General features: G+C 42.1%; 1 protein-coding gene across 1 annotated transcript in view; it reads left to right on the top strand.

The window, feature by feature from the left end:
* The window catches only part of chdh (choline dehydrogenase), a 95,473-nt gene that overhangs the window by 47,466 nt on the left and 29,123 nt on the right, over positions 1-18,884 (top strand). Inside the window, exon 2 of the mRNA XM_060835162.1 lies at positions 5,310-6,206. Within this exon, the coding sequence (XP_060691145.1) occupies positions 5,453-6,206 (754 nt within the window). The 5' untranslated portion in view covers positions 5,310-5,452. The remainder of the gene's footprint in view (positions 1-5,309; positions 6,207-18,884) is intronic.

The following is an 18,884-nucleotide window of genomic DNA, read 5'->3' as shown; positions in this document are numbered from 1 at the left end:
ATCTGGTCCAGATCCTGTTGTAATCTGAGGTAACCCTCTTCGCTGTCCACTACACCTCCAATTTTAGTGTAATCTGCAAACTTACTAACTGTACCTCTTATGCTCGCATCCAAATCATTTATGTAAATGACAAAAAGTAGAGGGCCCAGCACCGATCCTTGTGGCACTCCACTGGTCACAGGTCTCCAATCTGAAAAACAACCCTCCACCATCACCCTCTGTCTTCTACCTTTGAGCCAGTTGTGTATCCAAATAGCTAGTTCTCCCTGTATTCCATGAGATCTAACCTTGCTAATCAGTCTCCCATGGGGAACCTTGTCGAACACCTTACTGAAGTCCATATAAATCACACCTACTGCTCTGCCCTCTTCAGTCCTCTTTGTTACTTCTTCACAAAACTCAATCAAGTTTGTGAGACATGATTTCCCACGCACAAAGCCATGTTGACTATCCTGAATCAGTCCTTGCCTTTCCAAAAACATGTACATCCTGTCCCTCAGGATTCCCTTCAACAACTTGCCCACCGCCGACGTCAGGCTCACCGGTCTATAGTTCCTTGGCTTGTCTTTACCGCCCTTCTTAAACAGTGGCATCACGTTTGCCAACCTCCAGTCTTCTGGCACTTCACCTGTGACTATCGATGATACAAATATCTCAACAAGAGGCCCAGCAATCCCTTCTCTAGCTTCCCACAGAGTTCTCAGGTACACCTGATCAGGTCCTGGGGATTTATCCACTTTTAACCATTTCAAGACATCCACCACTTCCTCCTCTGTAATCTGGACATTTTGCAAGATGTCACCATCTATTTCCCCACAGTCTATATTTTCCATATCCTTTTCCACAGTAAATACTGATGCAAAATATTCATTTAGTATATCCCCAATTTTCTGTGGCTCCACACAAAGGCCGCCTTGCTGATCTTTGAGGGACCCTATTCTCTCCCTACTTACCCTTTTGTCCTTTATATATTTATAAAAACCCTTTAGATTCTCCTTAATTCTATTTGCCAAAGCTATCTCATGTCCCCGTTTTGCCCTCCTGATTTCCCTTTGAAGTATACTCCTACTTTCTTTTTAATCTTCTAAGGATTCACTTAATCTATCCTGTCTATACCTGATATATGCTTACTTCTTTTTCTTAACCAAACCCTCAATTTCTTTAGTCATCCAGCATTCCCTATACCTACTAGCCTTTCCTTTCACTCTGATAGGAATATAGTTTCTCTGGATTCTTGTAATCTCATTTCTGAAGGCTTCCCATTTTCCAGCCGTCCCTTAACTCGCGAACATCTGCCTCCAATCAGCTTTCAAAAGTTCTTGCCTAATACCATCAAAATTGGCCTTTCTCCAATCTAGGACTTCAACTTTTAGATCAGGTCTATCCTTTTTCATCACTATTTTAGGACGAATAGAATTATGGTCGCTGCCCTCAAAGTGCTCCCACACTGACATCTCAGTCACCTGCCCTGCCTTATTTCCCCAAGAGTAGGTCATGTTTTGCACCTTCTCTAGTAGGTACATCCACATACTGAATGAGAAAATTGTCTTGTACACACTTAAGAAATTCCTCTCCATTAACTCTATGGCAGTCCCAGTCGATGTTTGGAAAGTTAAAATCCCTTACCATAACTACCCTATTATTCTTACAGATAGCTGAATCTCCTTAGAAGTTTGTTTCTCAATTTCCCTCTGACTATTGGGTGGGTCTATAATACAATCCCAATAAGGTGATCATCCCTTTCTTATTTCTCAGTTCCACCCAAATAACTTCCCTGGATGTATTTCTGGGAATTTCCTCCCTCAGCACAGCTGTAATGCTGTCCCTTATCAAAAATGCCACTACCCCTTCTCTCTTGCCTCCCTTTCTATCCTTCCTGTAACATTTGTATCCAGGAACATTAAGCTGCCAGTCCTGCCCATCCCTGAGCCATGTTTCTGTAATTGCTGTGATATCCCAGTCCCATGTTCGTAACCATGCCCTGAGTTCATCTGCCTTCCCTGTTAGGCCTCTTGCATTGAAATAAATGCAGTTTAATTTATTAGTCCTACCTTGTCCCTGCCTGCCCTGACTGTTTGGTTTGCTTCTTTTCTCAACTATACCAGTCTCAGATCGATCTCTTTCCTCACTATCTCCCTGGGTTCCCCCCCACCTTACTAGTATAAATCCTCCCAAGCAGTTCTAGCAAATTTCCCTGCTAGTATATGAGTCCCCTTCCAATTTAGGTGCAATCCGTCCTTCTTGTACAGGTCACTTCTACCCCAAAAGAGATTCCAATGATCCAAAAATGTGAATCCTTCTACCATACACCAGCTCCTCATGCATTCATCTGCTCTATCCTCCTATTCCTGCCCTCACTAGCTCATAGCACTGGGAGTATTCCAGATATTACTACTCTTGAGGACCTCCTTTTTAAATTTCTGCCTGACTCTTTGTAATCTCCCTTCAGAGTCTCAACCTTTTCCCTTCCTATGTGATTGGTTCCAATATGGACAATGACCTGCTGGCCCCTCTCCCCCGTGAGAACATTCTGCACCCACTGTGAGACATCCTTGATCCTAGCGCCAGGGAAACAATACACCATTCTGCTTTTTCTCTGATGGCCACAGAAACGTCTGTCTGTACCTCTGACTACAGAATCCCTGAACACAATCGATCTCTTGCATTACAGCCAGTCTCAATACCAAAAACTTGGCTGTTCGTGCTACGTTCCCCTGAGAATCCATCACCCCCTACATTTTCCAAAGCAGCATACCTGGTTAAAATGGGTGTATCCACAAAAGACTCCTGCCCTAGGTGTCGACCTCTCTCACTGTTCCTGGAGTTAACACATCTATGTGACTGTATCTGAGACTTACACCCCTCCCCCCTTCCTATAACTGCCATCCATCACATATTGTTGCTGTTGCAAATTCCTCATCGCTTCTATCTGTCTCTCCAACTGATCCACTCAATCTGATACGATTTGCATCCAACAGCATTTATGACAGATATAATCCGCAGTAACCCTTAAACTCTCTTTAAACTCCCACATCTGACAAGAAGTACATATCACTGCAAAGGCCACTTTTGCTCCTTCACAATCTACAGACCCAGAAAATAACACTGTCTTATTCCTCTACAAACACTGCCCCAGGTTAAATTAATAGCTATGACTTATATTTTAAGTTTAATCAAGAGACTTATTTCCAAAAACATATAATCAAGAAACAATCCACTATAATCACTACTGCAGCCTTTCTCTTGGACAGACTTAAAACAACAATTAACTTATCTGATTCTGTGCTGTGAACTTCGCCCAACAGTTCCTCCAAGATTAGTTGTGAATTTCACTGTTTGTTAATTTTCCCAGATGCACTCTGATGTCCAGCGATACATGAATTCAAACAGCAAAGGCGGTAACTCTGTAGGCTCTCTCTCTCTCACCCTCTCTCTCTCTCATGAACTGTCCTCACCATGTGCTTCCTTTGTCATGTTTTTATCTTCTGCATAACTTGGGTTCCCCCTTTTGTGTCAACTCCGGCCTCAGGCTACTGTCTGTGTGGAGTTTGCACATTCTCCCTGTGTCTGCATGGGTTTCCACCGGGTGTTCCGGTTTCCTGCCACAGTCCAAAAACGTGCAGGTTAGGTGAATTGGCCATGCTAAATTGCCCGTAGTTTTAGGTGAAGGGGTAAATGTGAGAGAATGGGGTCTGGTTGGGTTGCACTTCGGCGGGTCGGTGTGGACATGTTGGGCTGAAGGGCCTGTTTCCACACTGTAACTAATCTAATCTAATCAACCCTCCCTGCCTGTCAGCTTATTTTCTAGTGTGCAGCAACTGTGTTCTATAATTCAACATTACATTTAGTCTAAAGGACAAGTTTTCAGGCTATAGACTTTCTAAGGAGGGGCTGGAAAGGGAGTTGGGCGATAGGAAGGGAAGTTATTTGAAATTGGAGAACTGAATGTCGAGTCCTCTGAGCTGTCGAGAGTATAGTGCTGGAAAAGAACAGCAGGTCAGGCAGCATCCGAGGAGCAGAAGAATCAACGTTTCGGGCATGCGGACGATGACATGTTGTTCCTCCAGTTTGTGGTCTGATCTTCTGTGGCAATGGAAGAAACCGAGGATGGTCATGTTAGAGAGGGAATGGGAAGGGGAATTGAAATGGGCAGTGACTGGGAGCTTTATACAGGATACTGGGTGGAAGGAGGTGTAGTCCAGGTAGTTATGGGAGTCTGTGGGCACATTCCCAGACCTGAAATTGCATTCCAGATCCTAATTATTCAATGTGTAATAAATCTTTTCTGATCAGCTTTTCTTTTGTAATTACTTTATATTTTACCCTTTTTTTTGTATTCACATACCAGTTTAAAATGTGTAACAAAACATCTATTTCAGAAGACTTATTCATATCATGTTCTATCTGGTGTATTTTCCATGACATTTTCCTTCAGAATGCCCCAGCAGTTAGCATTTAAAGATGAGATTTTGGATTAGAAATTAAATGGAAACATCTTCAGATTTTGAAATACTGGAGCGAGAAAAGCATATTTCCATGAAAGTTAGATCTGTGAAACAGATTTATGAAATGATCAATGCAACTTATTTTGTTTTTCTCATGGATTGATGTTGACCCTGGGAAGCAAATGATAGTTTGTGGATATGGCTGGATAAAGAGGGAGTTTAAAGAAGCAAGCCAAAAGCTAGACAAAAGGAGTCAAATACTGAAAGTATTATAATTTCTGCTTTAATTCAAAATGAACTGTACAGTTGAAAATTAATGATTTACTGAAATGCTGAGGAGTGAACAGTATGGACAGCCAGTTATTTACTTCAGTGATTACAGTAATTCATCTGATATGGGGAGGAAGATAATGCAGTGATACATAGTTAGTCTTGTATCAACTGCTGTAAAATTAAATTTCTGACTGTTTGGAGTAATGAGTATCTGGAGTGTATCATTAACGCAGTGACCTTTGCTTACTGGTAAAAATCTCCCAAAGAGCATTATACCAGTTAATTCTGGGTAGCGTCATGAAATTATCTATTGCATAGTTCAGACAGTAGTCCAACCTTAAAGTTTGTTTTTCTGTTTCATTGGATGTGCCAACTGGAGCGGGTGCATGTATCTATAAAATATTTTATTTATTTATTTAAATTAAGCTGCATTAAATCTATCATATTTTCACTGCTGACTTTTAAAACACATTGGCTTTTGTTTAGTAATTAATTAGAAAATATTGTATATTCTTGTTTTGTAGTTTTAAAGTGTTTTGTGTTGATATTTGCAGTGAATGCCAAGAAATATCTGTTTTAATTTCTCCATAGATCGTGAGGAGCAACGGCACTGAGCATTAGAATTATAGTACTTTGAACAGTACATAGTACTTACTGAACTTTGTATCAGTAAGTAAAAAGGCTTTCGTTCTCCTGGACCAGCACATCAAGTCAACAAAAGCAGGACAGAAATTATGTTCTACATCTCCAGGACTGTTTTGACACATGCTGTTCTGACAGCAGGAAGTATGCACAGATTGATTGGGTTCGCAAAAGTGAATGTGTCAAACAGTTTGTTTGCTAGATCCCAGCAACATAGGAGCTTAAGTGTATCAACCAAAACCAGCGCACCAAAGGTACAAACATATAGCTATGTAATAGTGGGAGCAGGTTCTGCAGGATGTGTCTTGGCCAATCGTCTGTCAGAAGATCCTGATAATTCGGTGCTGCTTTTGGAAGCTGGACCTAAAGATACAATATGGAACAGCAAGAGACTAATGTGGAAAATCCATATGCCAGCTGCTTTGATATACAATCTGTGTGATGACAAGTACAACTGGTATTATCATACTGTAGCTCAGAAACATATGAATAACCGTGTAATGTATTGGCCCAGAGGTCGTGTTTGGGGAGGATCCTCTTCATTGAATGCAATGGTCTATATCCGTGGACATGCAGAGGATTATAATCGTTGGGAAAGACAAGGTGCTACTGGTTGGGATTATGATCACTGCCTTCCTTATTTTAGGAAGGCTCAATGTCATGAGCTTGGAGCTGACAGGTATAGAGGAGGAAATGGACTATTACATGTATCACGTGGAAAAACAAACCATCCTCTTCATACAACTTTCCTTGAAGCTGGGCAACAAGCTGGCTACCCATTTACTGATGACATGAATGGATTTCAGCAAGAGGGTGTCGGTTGGATGGATATGACAATTTACAAAGGTATTGAAAGTTAATGATTATTGTGCCATACATTTTGCTCTCAGATTTAAAGAAATTATTTACATTTGAAATTTATTGTAATTGAATGGTAGAAGTGTACAACTGAAACATTGTGAAAACAATCAGCAATCACAATTTAGCCAATTATCATAGATGTGCTCTACTAACACATGACAAGAAGCTATTTTGTCACAGGACATTGGTTAGGCCATGACTGGTATGCTGCATGCAATTCTGGTCTCCTTTCTATAGGAAGAATGTTGTGAAGAGTCCAGAAAAGATTAATGAGGATGTTGTCAGGATTGGAGCTTTAGGAAGAGGCTGAATAGACTGTGGCTATTTTCCCTGGAGCATCGGAGGCTGAGGGGTGACCTTATAGAGCTTTATAAAATCATGAGAGACATGGCCAGGATAAATAGCCAAGGTCTTTTCCCAGGGGTGAGGGAATCTAAAAATAGAGAGCATGGATTTAAGGTGAGAGGGAAAAGAATTGAAAGGGATCTAAGGGGCAGCACGGTGGTATAGTGGTTAGCACTGCTGCCTCATAGCACCAGGATCCCAGGTTCGATTCCAGCCTTGGGTGACTGTCTGTGTGGAGTTTGCACATTCTCCCTGTGTCTGCGTGGGTGTCCTCCCACAATCCAAAGATGTGCAGGTTAAGTGAATTGGTCATGCTAAATTGACCTTAGTCAGGGGTGAATATGGGGAATGGGTCTGGATGGGTTACTCTTCGGAGGGTCGGTGTGGACTTGTTGGGCCAAAGGGCCTGTTTCGAAACTGTAGGGAATCTAATCTAAATGTTTTCATGCAGAGGGTGGTGCGTGTATGGAATGAGCTGCCAGAGGAAGTGGTAGAAGTTGGTACAATTACAAAATTTAAAAGGCATCTTGATGGCTATATGAACAGGAAGGTTTTAGAAGTATATGGACCAAATGCTGGCAAATGGAACTAGAGTTTTTTAGGCTATCTGGTTGGCATGGATGAATTGGACCAAAGGGTCTGTTTCGTGCTGTATATCTCTACTTAGTCTATGTACTGAGATGTTTGTTTATGCATATCTGAGAAGTGCTTCTACAACCCAGTTTCTAAAAGTCAATTTTCAAAACACTGACTTTTGTAATAGGAATAGACTGATGGTTAAGTGCAGCAAGTGATTAGGAAAGCTAATGGAATGTTGGCCCTATTTCAAGGGAGTTGAAATTTATGAATAGGGAAGTCTAACACTACTTGTACAAGTTGCTGGTGAGTTTTGGTCCTCTTATTTAAGGAAAAAATATTACTGGGGGCCGTTCAGGCAGGTTTAACGAGGAAGATCTATGTTCATAGAGTCATAGAGATGTACAGCATGGGAACAGACCCTTCGTGCCAACCCGTCCATACCGACCAGATATTCAAACCCAATCTAGTCCCACCTGCCAGCACCTGGCCCATATCCCTCCAAACCCTTCCTATTCATATACCCTTCCAAATGCCTCTTAAATATTGCAATTGTACCAGCCTCAACCATTTCCTCTGGCAGCTCATTCCATACATGTACCACCCTCTGCGCGAAAAAGTTGCCCCTTAGGTCTCATACCTTTCCCCTCTCACCCTAAAGCTCCAGTCTTCCGGCACCTCACCTGTGACTATCGATGATACAAATATCTCAGCAAGAGCTGAAAATGTGTTGCTGGTTAAAGCACAGCAGGTCAGGCAGCATCCAAGGAACAGGAAATTCGACGTTTCGGGCCAGAGCCCTTCATCAGCTGCTGTGCTTTAACCAGCAACACATTTTCAGCTCTGATCTCCAGCATCTGTAGACCTCACTTTTTACTCGAATATCTCAGCAAGAGGCCCAGCAATCCCTTCTCTAGCTTCCCACAGAGTTCTAGGATACACCTGATCAGGTCCTGGGGATTTAACCACTTTTAACCATTTCAAGATATCCAGCACGTCCTCCTCTGTAATCTGGAAATTTTGCAAGATGTCACCCTCTATTTCCCCACAGTCTATATCTTCCATATCCTTTTCCACGGAAAGTACTGATGCAAAATATTCATTTAGTATCTTCCACATTTTCTGTGGCTCCACACAAAGGCCACCTTGCTGATCTTTGAGGGGTTCTATTCTCTCCCTAGTTACCCTTTTGTCCTTAACATATTTGTAAAAACCCTTTGGATTCTCCTTAATTCTATTTGCCAAAGTTATCTCATATCCCTGTTTTGCCCTCCTGATTTCCCTCCTACTTTCTTTATACTCTAAGGATTCATTCGATCTATCCTGTCTATACCTGACATATGCTTCCTTCTTTTTCTTAACCAAACCCTCAACTTCTTTAGTCATCTAGCATTCCCTATACCTACCACCTTCCCTTTCACCCTGACAGGAATATACTTTCTCTGGATTCTTGTTATCTCATTTCTGAAGGCTTCCCATTTTCCAGCCGTCCCTTTACCTGTGAACATCTGCCTCCAATCAGCTTTCCAAAGTTCTTGCCTAATACCATCAAAATTGGCCTTTCCCCAATTTAGAACTTCAGTTTTTAGATCTGGTCTGTCCTTTTCCATCACAATTTTAAAACGAATAGAATTATGGTCACTGGCCCCAAAGTGCTACCACACTGACATCTCAGTCACCTACCCTGCCTTATTTCCCAAGAGTAGGTCATGTTTTGTACCGTCTCTAGTAGGTACATCCACATACTGAATCAGAAAATTCCTCTCCATCTAAACCTTTAACACTATGGCAGTCCCAGTTGATGTTTGGAAAGTTAAAATCCCCTATTGTAACTACCCTATTATTCTTACAGATAGCTGAATCTCCTTAGAAGTTTGTTTCTCAATTTCCCTCTGACTATTGGGGGGGGGGGGGTCTATAATACAATCCCAATAAAGGTGATCATCCCTTTCTTATTTCTCAGTTCCATCCAAATAACTTCCCTGGATGTATTTCCGGGAATATCCTCCCTCAGCACAGCTGTAATGCTATCCCTTATCAAAAATACCACACACCCACCTCTCTTGCCTCCCTTTCTATCCTTCCTGTAGCATTTGTATCCTGGAACATTTAGCTGCCAGTCCTGTCCATCCCTGAGCCATGTTTCCGTATTTGCTATGATATCCCAGTCCCATGTTCGTAACCATGCCCTGAGTTCATCTGCCTTCCCTGTTAGGCCCCTTGCATTGAAATAAATGCAGTTTAATTTATTAGTCCTATCTTGTCCCTGCCTGCCCTGACTGTTTGACTCACTTCTGTTCTCAGCTGTACTTGTCTCAGATCGATCTCTTTTCTCACTATCTCCCTGGGTCCCCCCACCCCCCACCTTACTAGTTTAAATCCTCCTGAGCAGTTCTAGCAAATTTCCCTGCCAGTATATTAATCCCCTTCCAATTTAGGTGTAATCCGTCCTTCTTGTACAGGTCACTTCTACCCCAGAAGAGATTCCAATGGTTTAAAAATGTAAATCCTTCTCTTATACACTAGCTCCTCAGCCATGCATTCATCTGCTCTATCCTCCTATTCCTGCCCGTAGTTTGTAGCACTGGGAGTAATCCAGATATTACTACCCTTCAGGACCTCCTTTTTAACTTTCTGCCTGACTCTCTATAATCTCCCTTCATAGTCTCAACCTTTTCCCTTCCTATATCATTGGTTCCAGTGTGGGCAATGACCTCCTGTTGGCCCCTCTCCCCCGTGAGACATCTTGATCCTGGCACCAGGGAAACAACACACCATTCTGCTTTTTCTCTGCTGGCCACAAAAACGTCTGTACCTCAGACTACAGAATCCCTGAACACAATTGATCTCTTGGAAGCTGGCATATCTTTCTTTGCATTGGAACCAGTCTCAATACCAGAAACTTGGCTGTTCGTGCTATGTTCCCTTGAGAATCCATCACCCCAACGTTTTCCAAAGCAGCATACCTGTTTGAAATGGGTATATCCACAAAAGACTGCTGCACTAGCTGCCTACCTCTCTTACCCTTCCTGGAGTTAACCCATCTATGTGACTGTATCTGAGACTTTCGCCCCTTCCTATAACTGCCATCCATCACATACTTTGCTGTTGCAAATTCCTCCAACCGATCCACTCGATCTGATAAGATTTGCATCCAACAGCATTTATGGCAGATATAATCCGCAGCAACCCTTAAACTCTCTTTAAACTCCCACATCTGACAAGAAGTACATATCACTGCAAAGGTCACTTTTGCTCCTTCACAATCTACAGACCCAGAAAATAACACCATCTTATTCCTCTACAAACACTGCCCCAGGTTAAATTAATAGCTATGGCTTATATTTTAAGTTTAATCAAGAAACTTATCTCCAAAAACATTATCAAGAAAGAATCCACTATAATCACTACTGCAGCCTTTCTCTTGGACAGACTTAAAACAACAATTAACTTATCTGATTCTGTGCTGTGAACATCACCCAACAGTTCCTCCAAGATTAGTTGTGAATTTCACTGTTTGTTAATTTTCCCAGATGCACTCTGATGTCCAATGATACATGAAATGAAACAGCAAAGGCAGAAATTGTGCAGGTTCTCTCTCTCTCCTGCATTGTCCTTACCATGTGCTTCCTTTGTTTGCTCTTCTCCCTTTTAAAACTGCTGTTGTTTTGACTTTTTTCTCCAAAGTTCCAAAAAAATGCAACAGCATATAAAACAGTAATCGCTACTCCTTGAATTCAAGGAAATCACCTCCAACACCTAAAATACCTCAAAAAAAGGAACAGCTCTTATAGCCAGAAGTTTTTCCTGTCCTCCATCTTGAATTACCCAGAATCAAGGTTAAATGGTTACTTGTTGGAATTTAGAATAATAAGAGGTGATCTCGTTAAAACATGCAGGATTCTTGAGGAACTCAACAGGATAAATGCTTAAGGCTGTTTCCAATTACAGGAGATTCTAAGACCAGAGGGCATAGTCTCAGAATAAAGAGACGCCAATTTAAGATTACCATCAGGAGGAATTCCTTCTCTGAGTGTGTTGAGAGACTTTGGAGTTCCTTTTTACACAGAGCTATGGGGCAGACTCCTATATATTTAAGGCTGAGATAAGTAGATTTTCAGATAGGGTAGTGGGATCAGAAGGAATGGGGACAGGGCAGGAAAGTGGATTTGAGGAATGTTGGATCAGCTACAATCCTATTAAATGGCAGAGTAGATTTGAGGGGCCGAATGACCTACTTTTGATCCTATTTCTTATGGTCATCTTCTGATCGTTTAACTGGTTGGGAAGATAACTTGCTTTCTAGGTTGTAATTCACACAAAAGAATTTAAAGTGCTTCACTTTAGCAGCACATTGGTAGTATTTTGCAATGACTGTTTAACCTGGTTTTAGACATTTTAAAGCCAGTTTATGTGCCTTCCTGCTACTTTGAATGAATTTATGCATTGCTTCTCAGACTAGCTGACTCTCTCTATAGGCCCAGTGCCAAGAGTTGTATTGTTGCAAGTTGTGTGTCTTTGATATCTTGGACTGTCCTTTCCTACTCCTTTGTTACATAATTTCCAGTAGTTGCTCAGTGTGTGGTCCTGATCACAAACAACTTTTCACAATGTTCCCTTTCAACAATACGTTGATACTTCACTTCATTAAAATATGTTATTTATTAAGTTTGTCGGCCAGTTCGTTCCTCACATTAATTTGTCACTTCTTGAGTTGACTGTGTGGGAGTGAAAAGCTGCATGACCTCATTATTACATTTTTTTTCTGGAAGAATTGGAATTTTCATCGCAGCATTAAACATAAAGAATGTCTTAGATCGTCAAGAAGTGAACAGTTTGCATTTAAAAGACACTTTTTTCTCAAAATTTTTGACCAATTTAAGGGAGGCAATGCTCTGCTGATATTATTGCAAGATTATTAATCCAGAGACCCAGGTAAAGTTCTGGGTACCTGAATTCAAATCCTGTTGTGGCAAATGGTGGAATTTGAATTCAATTTAAAAAATCTGGAATTACGAGTCTAATGACCATGAAACTGTTGTCGATTGTTGGAAAAACACATCCGATTCACTAATTCATTACTGTCCTTACCTGGTTTGTCCTACATGTGACTCTAAACCCACAGTGATACTGAACTGTCTTCAGCAGAAAGCTCTTAGGAATGAGCAATAAATGCCGACCTAGCCAATGCTACCTACATGCTGTGAAAGAATAAGAAAAAAAATTGCTTTTGAAATGTAATTACTGGAGTGTAAATGTCACAATAGAATAAACAAAAGCAGTTTATCAATGAACAGAATAGTCCCATAGTGAAGTGACAGTGAAGGGGTTAATAATCAATCAATCAGATTTATCACTGCTGATCAAAAGATAACTATTGGCAAGAACAATGACAGAAATCGCTACTTTTCATTAGCTAATCATGAGGTCTTTGAACATCATCTCAACGGCAGACATACTCCAGTTAACATTTTGAACTTGCCCAGAATTCTTATACTACCGCAATTCCCACAGGTATTTGTAGAGAATCACGGTAAATTTAGGTTTAATGCAATGTTTTAGCTTTGGACTGCAGAGGTATTTGTAGTATTGAGTTATATAAACCAAAAAGTCAGAAGCTAAATTGCTAACTTGTAATTTGTTACTATTTCTATTGAAATACAACGTTTCTGCTTTTCTACTCAGTGATTGCTATTGGAAACTTCCTTTGTGCAGATGTCAGGTGAGGACAAGATTTAGACTAAACAGTGATATCTTTCACAGAAATAGCTTATTATTATTCCTTACCTGAGTTTATCCACAACATAGACCCTTGACCAAAGTGTCAAGAGATTTGGAGGGTTCAAGCAATGTTTTTCATGATAGTAGAAGAATCTTGGGACAACATATAATTGATTTCTGACAAAATCTAAAATTGTGAAAAGATAGTTCAAATAATTTCTTGTAAGGAGCGAATTCCTGGAATGTGAAAAAAATGTGACTTGGTTCTGCCCACATCAGTGTTTTTCTGTACATATGAGCACACACACGGAACATTTGTATGTTATGTATTTCAGATATTATTGAACTATTTGCTTCTCATAAATAAATTGCTGCTTTTTATGGAAATTTTACAAAGGAGGAATAATACAAAACAAAGTGGCTTTTTAAATTTAAATTTATTACACGTTATCCAGTTCATAATTCATAAGTTTGAGAATAATATAATTTGTATTTTTGGGAATCAGAGTTTTAACAGAAGATAAATGGAAGCATTTGATTAACAAGCTGGTAAATACAATTCTTATACAAATATAATTCAAGCATGCCTAGGTTTATTACATTTAAAAAATAGTCTCCATTTATTCAGTAAGGTAAGAGTCAACAATGAGAGCATTTGAAAAATGGATAATCTATTGTTAGGAGTGTAGCCGAGCAAGGTTTTGCAAGAGAGATTGGGGGAAGATGATTTATAAGGAAGCTTTATTTTAAAGATAAGAATTCTGAAGAAAGGATTGTAAACTCTGAGTAAATTAAATTATTTATACAGGTTACAGAGAAAAACAAAATTGTTGATCGTAAAATAATGAATTTACATTCTGCTTGAGGATATCCTAAAAGGACGCCGTATTGTTTTGGAGCTGGGTGGAACATTATTTTCTTAAAATTGCGTATGATTTTCACAGAATCCAAGCAGTTGTAACTTTGCTTTTTTGTAATCTGCCTCTAATGAGGTTGGGAGAGATAGAACATGAGGTATTTGGTAATCAGACTTGAACTTAGATAAAGTACTAACTTTATCATTTACTATGCAAACAGTGGTGAAGCACAGGCTCAGATTGGATGTTGTGAAGCAAAAAGCAGCCAAAAGATTTGCCTAGTTTGTAGCAATTAGGAGAAAATGAGGACTGCGGATGCTGGAGCTCAGAGTCAAGAGCGTTGTGCCGCAAAAGCACAACAGATCAGGCAGCATCTGAGGAGCAGGAGAATCGACATTTTGGGCATAAGCCTTCATCAGGAATAAGGCTTATGGGCCGGGGGCCTGAGAGATAAATGGGATGGGGTGGGGCTGGTAGGAAGGTAGCTGAGAATGCGATAGGTAGATGAAGGGATTGGTCGAAGAAGAGGGTGAAGCGGACAGATGGGAAAGGTGATGGACAAGTCGGGAGGGCGGTGCCAAGTTGAAGGTTTGGGACTGGGATAATGTGGGAGGAGGGGAATAAGGAAACTGTTGAAATCCATATTGATCCCGTGTGGTTGCTGGTGTTCTTCCTCCAGGCGTCTGGTGGTAATGATTTGATGATGGAGGAGGCCCAGGACCTGCATGTCCTTGACGAATTGCAAGGGGGAGTGGAAGTGTTCACCCATGGGGCAATGGGATTGATTGGTTGGTGCGGACGTCCAGAAATGTTCTGTGAAACGATCTGCACGGAGGCATCCTGTCTCCCCGATGTAGAGGAGACCACATTGGGTGCAATGGATACAGTAGATGACATTGGTGGAGGTACAGGTAAATTTCTGTCGGATGTGGAAGGATACTTTGAGGTCTTGGACAGAAGTGAGGCAAGTGGTGAGGGCACAGGTTTTGCACTTGTTGCGGTGGCAGGGAAAGGTGCCAGGAGTGGGGTGTATGCTGGTGGGGAGCGTGGACCTGACGAGGGAGTCGTGGAGGGAATAATCTCTCCGGAATGCTGATGGGGTGGGGAGGCAGACTGGGAATGCAGCAAAAAGGAAGGATAACTTAGGACATCTTATGACTTCCAATATCTCTAATAATAAAGTTAGCATTAAGGCACTTTACCTGAATGCTCATAGCATTCGTAACAAAGCAGATGAACGAATGGCACAGATCATAGTGAATGATTATGATGTGGTAGGCATCACAGAGGCGTGGTTACAGGGGGGTCAGGACTGGCAGTTAAACCTCCAAGGATTTTCAACTTATCGAAAAGATAGGGAGGTGGGCAGAGGGGGTGCGGTTGCCTTGTTAGTTAAGAACAAAATTAAATCTATGATACTGAATGACATAGCGTCGGATGATGTGGAGTCTGTGTGGGTGGAATTGAGGAATCACAAAGGCAAAAAAAACCATAATGGGAGTTATGCACAGATCTCCTAACAGTGGTCAGGACCAGGAGCGCAACATGTACCGGGAAATAGAGAAGGCATGTCAGAAAGGCAAGGTCACAGTGATCATGGGAGACTTCAATATGCAGGTGGACTGGGTAAATAATGTTGCCAGTGGATCCAAAGAAAGGGAATTCATGGAATGCTGACGGGATGGCTTTTTGGAACAGCTTGTCATGGAGCCCACAAGGGAGCAGGCTATTCTGGACCTAGTGCTATGTAATGAACCAGACTTTATAAAAGATCTTAAAGTCAGGGAACACTTAGGAAGCAGCGATCATAATATGGTAGAGTTCAGTCTACAGTTTGAAAGAGAGAAGGCAAAATCAGATGTAGTGGTGTTATAGTTAAATAAAGGTAATTATGAAGGCATGAGAGAGGAACTGACAAAAATAGACTGGAAGCAGAGCCTAGTGGGGAAGACAGTAGAGCAAAAATGGCAGGGCTTTGTGGGTATTATTGAGGACACTGTACAGAGGTTCATCCCCAAGAAAAAGATTATCCGGGGAGGGATTAGACAGCCATGGCTGACAAAGGAAGTCAGGAAATGTATTAAAAAGAGAGATCCTATAAAATGGCCAAGAGCAGTGGGAAATCAGAAGATTGGGAAGGCTACAAAAACAAACAGAGGATAACAAAGAATGAAATAAGGAAGGAGAGGATCAAATATGAAGGTAGGCTAGCCAGTAATATTAGAAATGACAGTAAAAGTTCCTTTCAATACATAAGAAACAAACAACAGGCAAAAGTAGACATTGGGCCACTTCAAACTGATGCTGGAAGCCTAGTGATGGGAGATAAGGAAATAGCAGGAGAACTTAACAAGTACTTTGCGTCAGTTTTCACAGTGGAAGACATGAGTAATATCCCAACAATTAAAGGGAGCCAGGAGGCTGAGTTGAGTATGGTTGCCATTACAAAAGAGAAAGTGTTAGAAAAGCTAAAGGGTCTTAAAATTGGTAAATCTCCTGGCCCCGATGGGATACAACCTAGAGTTCTGAGAGAGGTGGTTGGGAAAATAGCGGAGGCATTGGTTGAGATCTTTCAAAAATCACTGGAGTCAGGGAAAGTCCCGAATGATTGGAAGATCGCTGTTGTAACCCCCTTGTTCAAGAAAGGATCAAGACAAAAGATGGAAAATTATAGACCAATTAGCCTAACCTCGGTTGTAAAATTCTAGAATCCATCATTAAGGATGAGGTTTCTAAATTCTTGGAAGAGCAGAGTCTGATTAGAACAAGTCAACATGGATTTAGTAAGGGGAGGTCGTGTCTGACAAACCTGTTGGAATTCTTTGAAGAGGTGACAAGTAGGTTAGACCAGGGAAACCCAGTGGATGTGGTCTATCTAGACTTCCAAAAGGCCTTTGATAAGGTGCCACACGGGAGGCTGCTGAGCAAGGTGAGGGCCCATGGTGTTCGAGGTGAGCTACTAGGATGGATTGAGGATTGGCTGTCTGACAGAAGGCAGAGAGTTGGGATAAAAGGTTCTTTTTTGGAATGGCAGCCGGTGACAAGCGGCGTCCTGCAGGGTTCAATGTTGGGGCCGCAGCTGTTCACATTATATATTAATGATCTGGATGAAGGGACCGGGGGCATTCTAGCGAAGTTTGCAGATGATACAAAGTTAGGTGGACTGAGGAAGTGGGGAGGCTGCAGAAGGATCTAGACAGTTTGGGAGAGTGGTCTAGGAAATGGCTGATGGAATTCAATGTGAGCAAATGCGAGGTCTTGCACTTTGGGAAAAAGAATAAAAGCGTAGACTACTTTCTAAATGGTGAGAAAATTCATAAAGCCAAAGTGCAAAGGGATCTGGGAGTGCTAGTCGAGGATTCTCTAAAGGTAAACATGCAGGTTGAGTCCGTGATTAAGAAAGCGAATACAATGTTGACATTTATCTCAAGAGGGTTGGAATATAAAAATACCGTTGTGCTACTGAGACTTTATAAAGCTCTGGTTAGGCCCCATTTGGAGTAGTGTGTCCAGTTTTGGTCCCCACACCTCAGGAAGGACATACTGGCTCTGGAGCGTGTCCAGCGGAGATTCACACGGATGATCCCTGGAATGGTAGGTCTAACATAAGAGGGACGGCTGAGGATCCTGGAGTTGTATTCATTGGAGTTTAGAAGATTAAGGGGAGATTTAATAGAAACTTACAAGATAATACATGGCTTGGAAAGGGTGGACGCTAGGAAATTGTTTCCGTTAGGCGAGGAGACTAGGACCTGTGGACACAGTCTTAGAATTAGAGGGGATCAATTCAGAACAGAAATGCAGAGACATTTCTTCAGCCAGAGAGTGGTGGGCCTGTGGAATTCATTGCCGCAGAGTGCAGTGGAGGTCGGGACGCTAAATGTCTTCAAGGCAGAGATTGATAAATTCTTGATGTCACAAGGAATTAAGGGCTACGGGGAGAATGCTGGTAAGTGGAGTTGAAATGCCCATCAGCCATGATTGAATGGCGGAGTGGACTCGGGCTGAATGGCCTTACTTCCACTCCTATGTCTTATGGTCTTATAACTCTGGTGGTGGGGTCCGTTTGTAGGTGGCAGAAGTGGTGGAGGATGATGCGATGTACGTGGAGGTTGGTGGGGTGGAAGGTGAGGACCAGGGAGGTTCTGTCCTTGTTATGTTGGGAGGGGTGGAGTTCAAGGGCAGAAGTGTGGGAAATGGCGGTGATGGGCTGGAGGGTATCGTCAACCACATGGGAAGGGAAATTGTAATCTTGGAAGATGGAGACTATCTGAGACTTTCTGAGGTAGAATTGGTCTTCCTGAGAACAGATGCGTTGGAGGGAGAGGAATTGGAAAAAGGGATGGCATTTTTACAGGAAGTAGAGTGGAGGAGGTGTAGTTGAGTTAGATGTGGGAGTCGGTGGGCTTGTACCAGATGTCCATGGTTAGTCAATCGCTGGAGATGGTGATGGAGAGGTCCAGGAAAAGGAGGGAGGTGTCCGAGATGGTCCAGGTGAACTTGAGTTTGAGATGAAAGGGGTTGGTGAAGTTGATGAACTGTTCGACCTCTTCGTGGGAGCACGAGGTAGTGCTATACAGTCACCAATGTAGCGGAGGAACAAGTGGAGGTCAGTGCCGATGTAACTGCGGAAGATGGACTGTTCCACGTACCCGAAAAAGAGGTAGGCATAGCTGGGTCCCAGGCAGGTGCCCATGTCTACCCCTTTGTTTTGGAGGAAGTGGGAGGATTGGAACGAGAAGTTGTTAAGGGTGAGGATCAGTTCAGCCAGGCTCATGAGAGTGTCAGTGGAACGGTACTGGTTGGGACGGTGTGAGAGGAAGAAACGGAGGTTTGGAGGCCTTCGTCATGGTGATCAACATGTACAGGGATTGGAAGTCCATGGTGAAGATGAGGCATTGAGGGCTGGCGAAACAAAAATCTTGGAGGAGGTGAAGGGAGTGGGTGATGCCCTGAACATAGGTGGGGAGTTCCTGGACTAAGGGGGATAGTCAAAGTAGACAGAGATGAGTTAAGTGGGACAGGTGCAGGCTGAGGCAGTGGGTTGACCGGGGCAGTCAGATTTATGAATCTTCAGTAGAAGGTAGAATCGGGCAGTGCAGGGTTCACGGACAGTGAGATTGGAGGCTGTGGATGGGAGATCTCCAGAGGTGATGAGGTTGTG

This window comes from Hemiscyllium ocellatum, chromosome 14 (genome assembly GCF_020745735.1).
Source record: "Hemiscyllium ocellatum isolate sHemOce1 chromosome 14, sHemOce1.pat.X.cur, whole genome shotgun sequence".
NCBI classification, from domain to species: Eukaryota; Metazoa; Chordata; class Chondrichthyes; order Orectolobiformes; family Hemiscylliidae; genus Hemiscyllium; species Hemiscyllium ocellatum.
The sequence above is the reverse complement of the archived record's forward strand: the minus strand, read 5'-3'. Positions and strand labels throughout refer to the sequence as shown.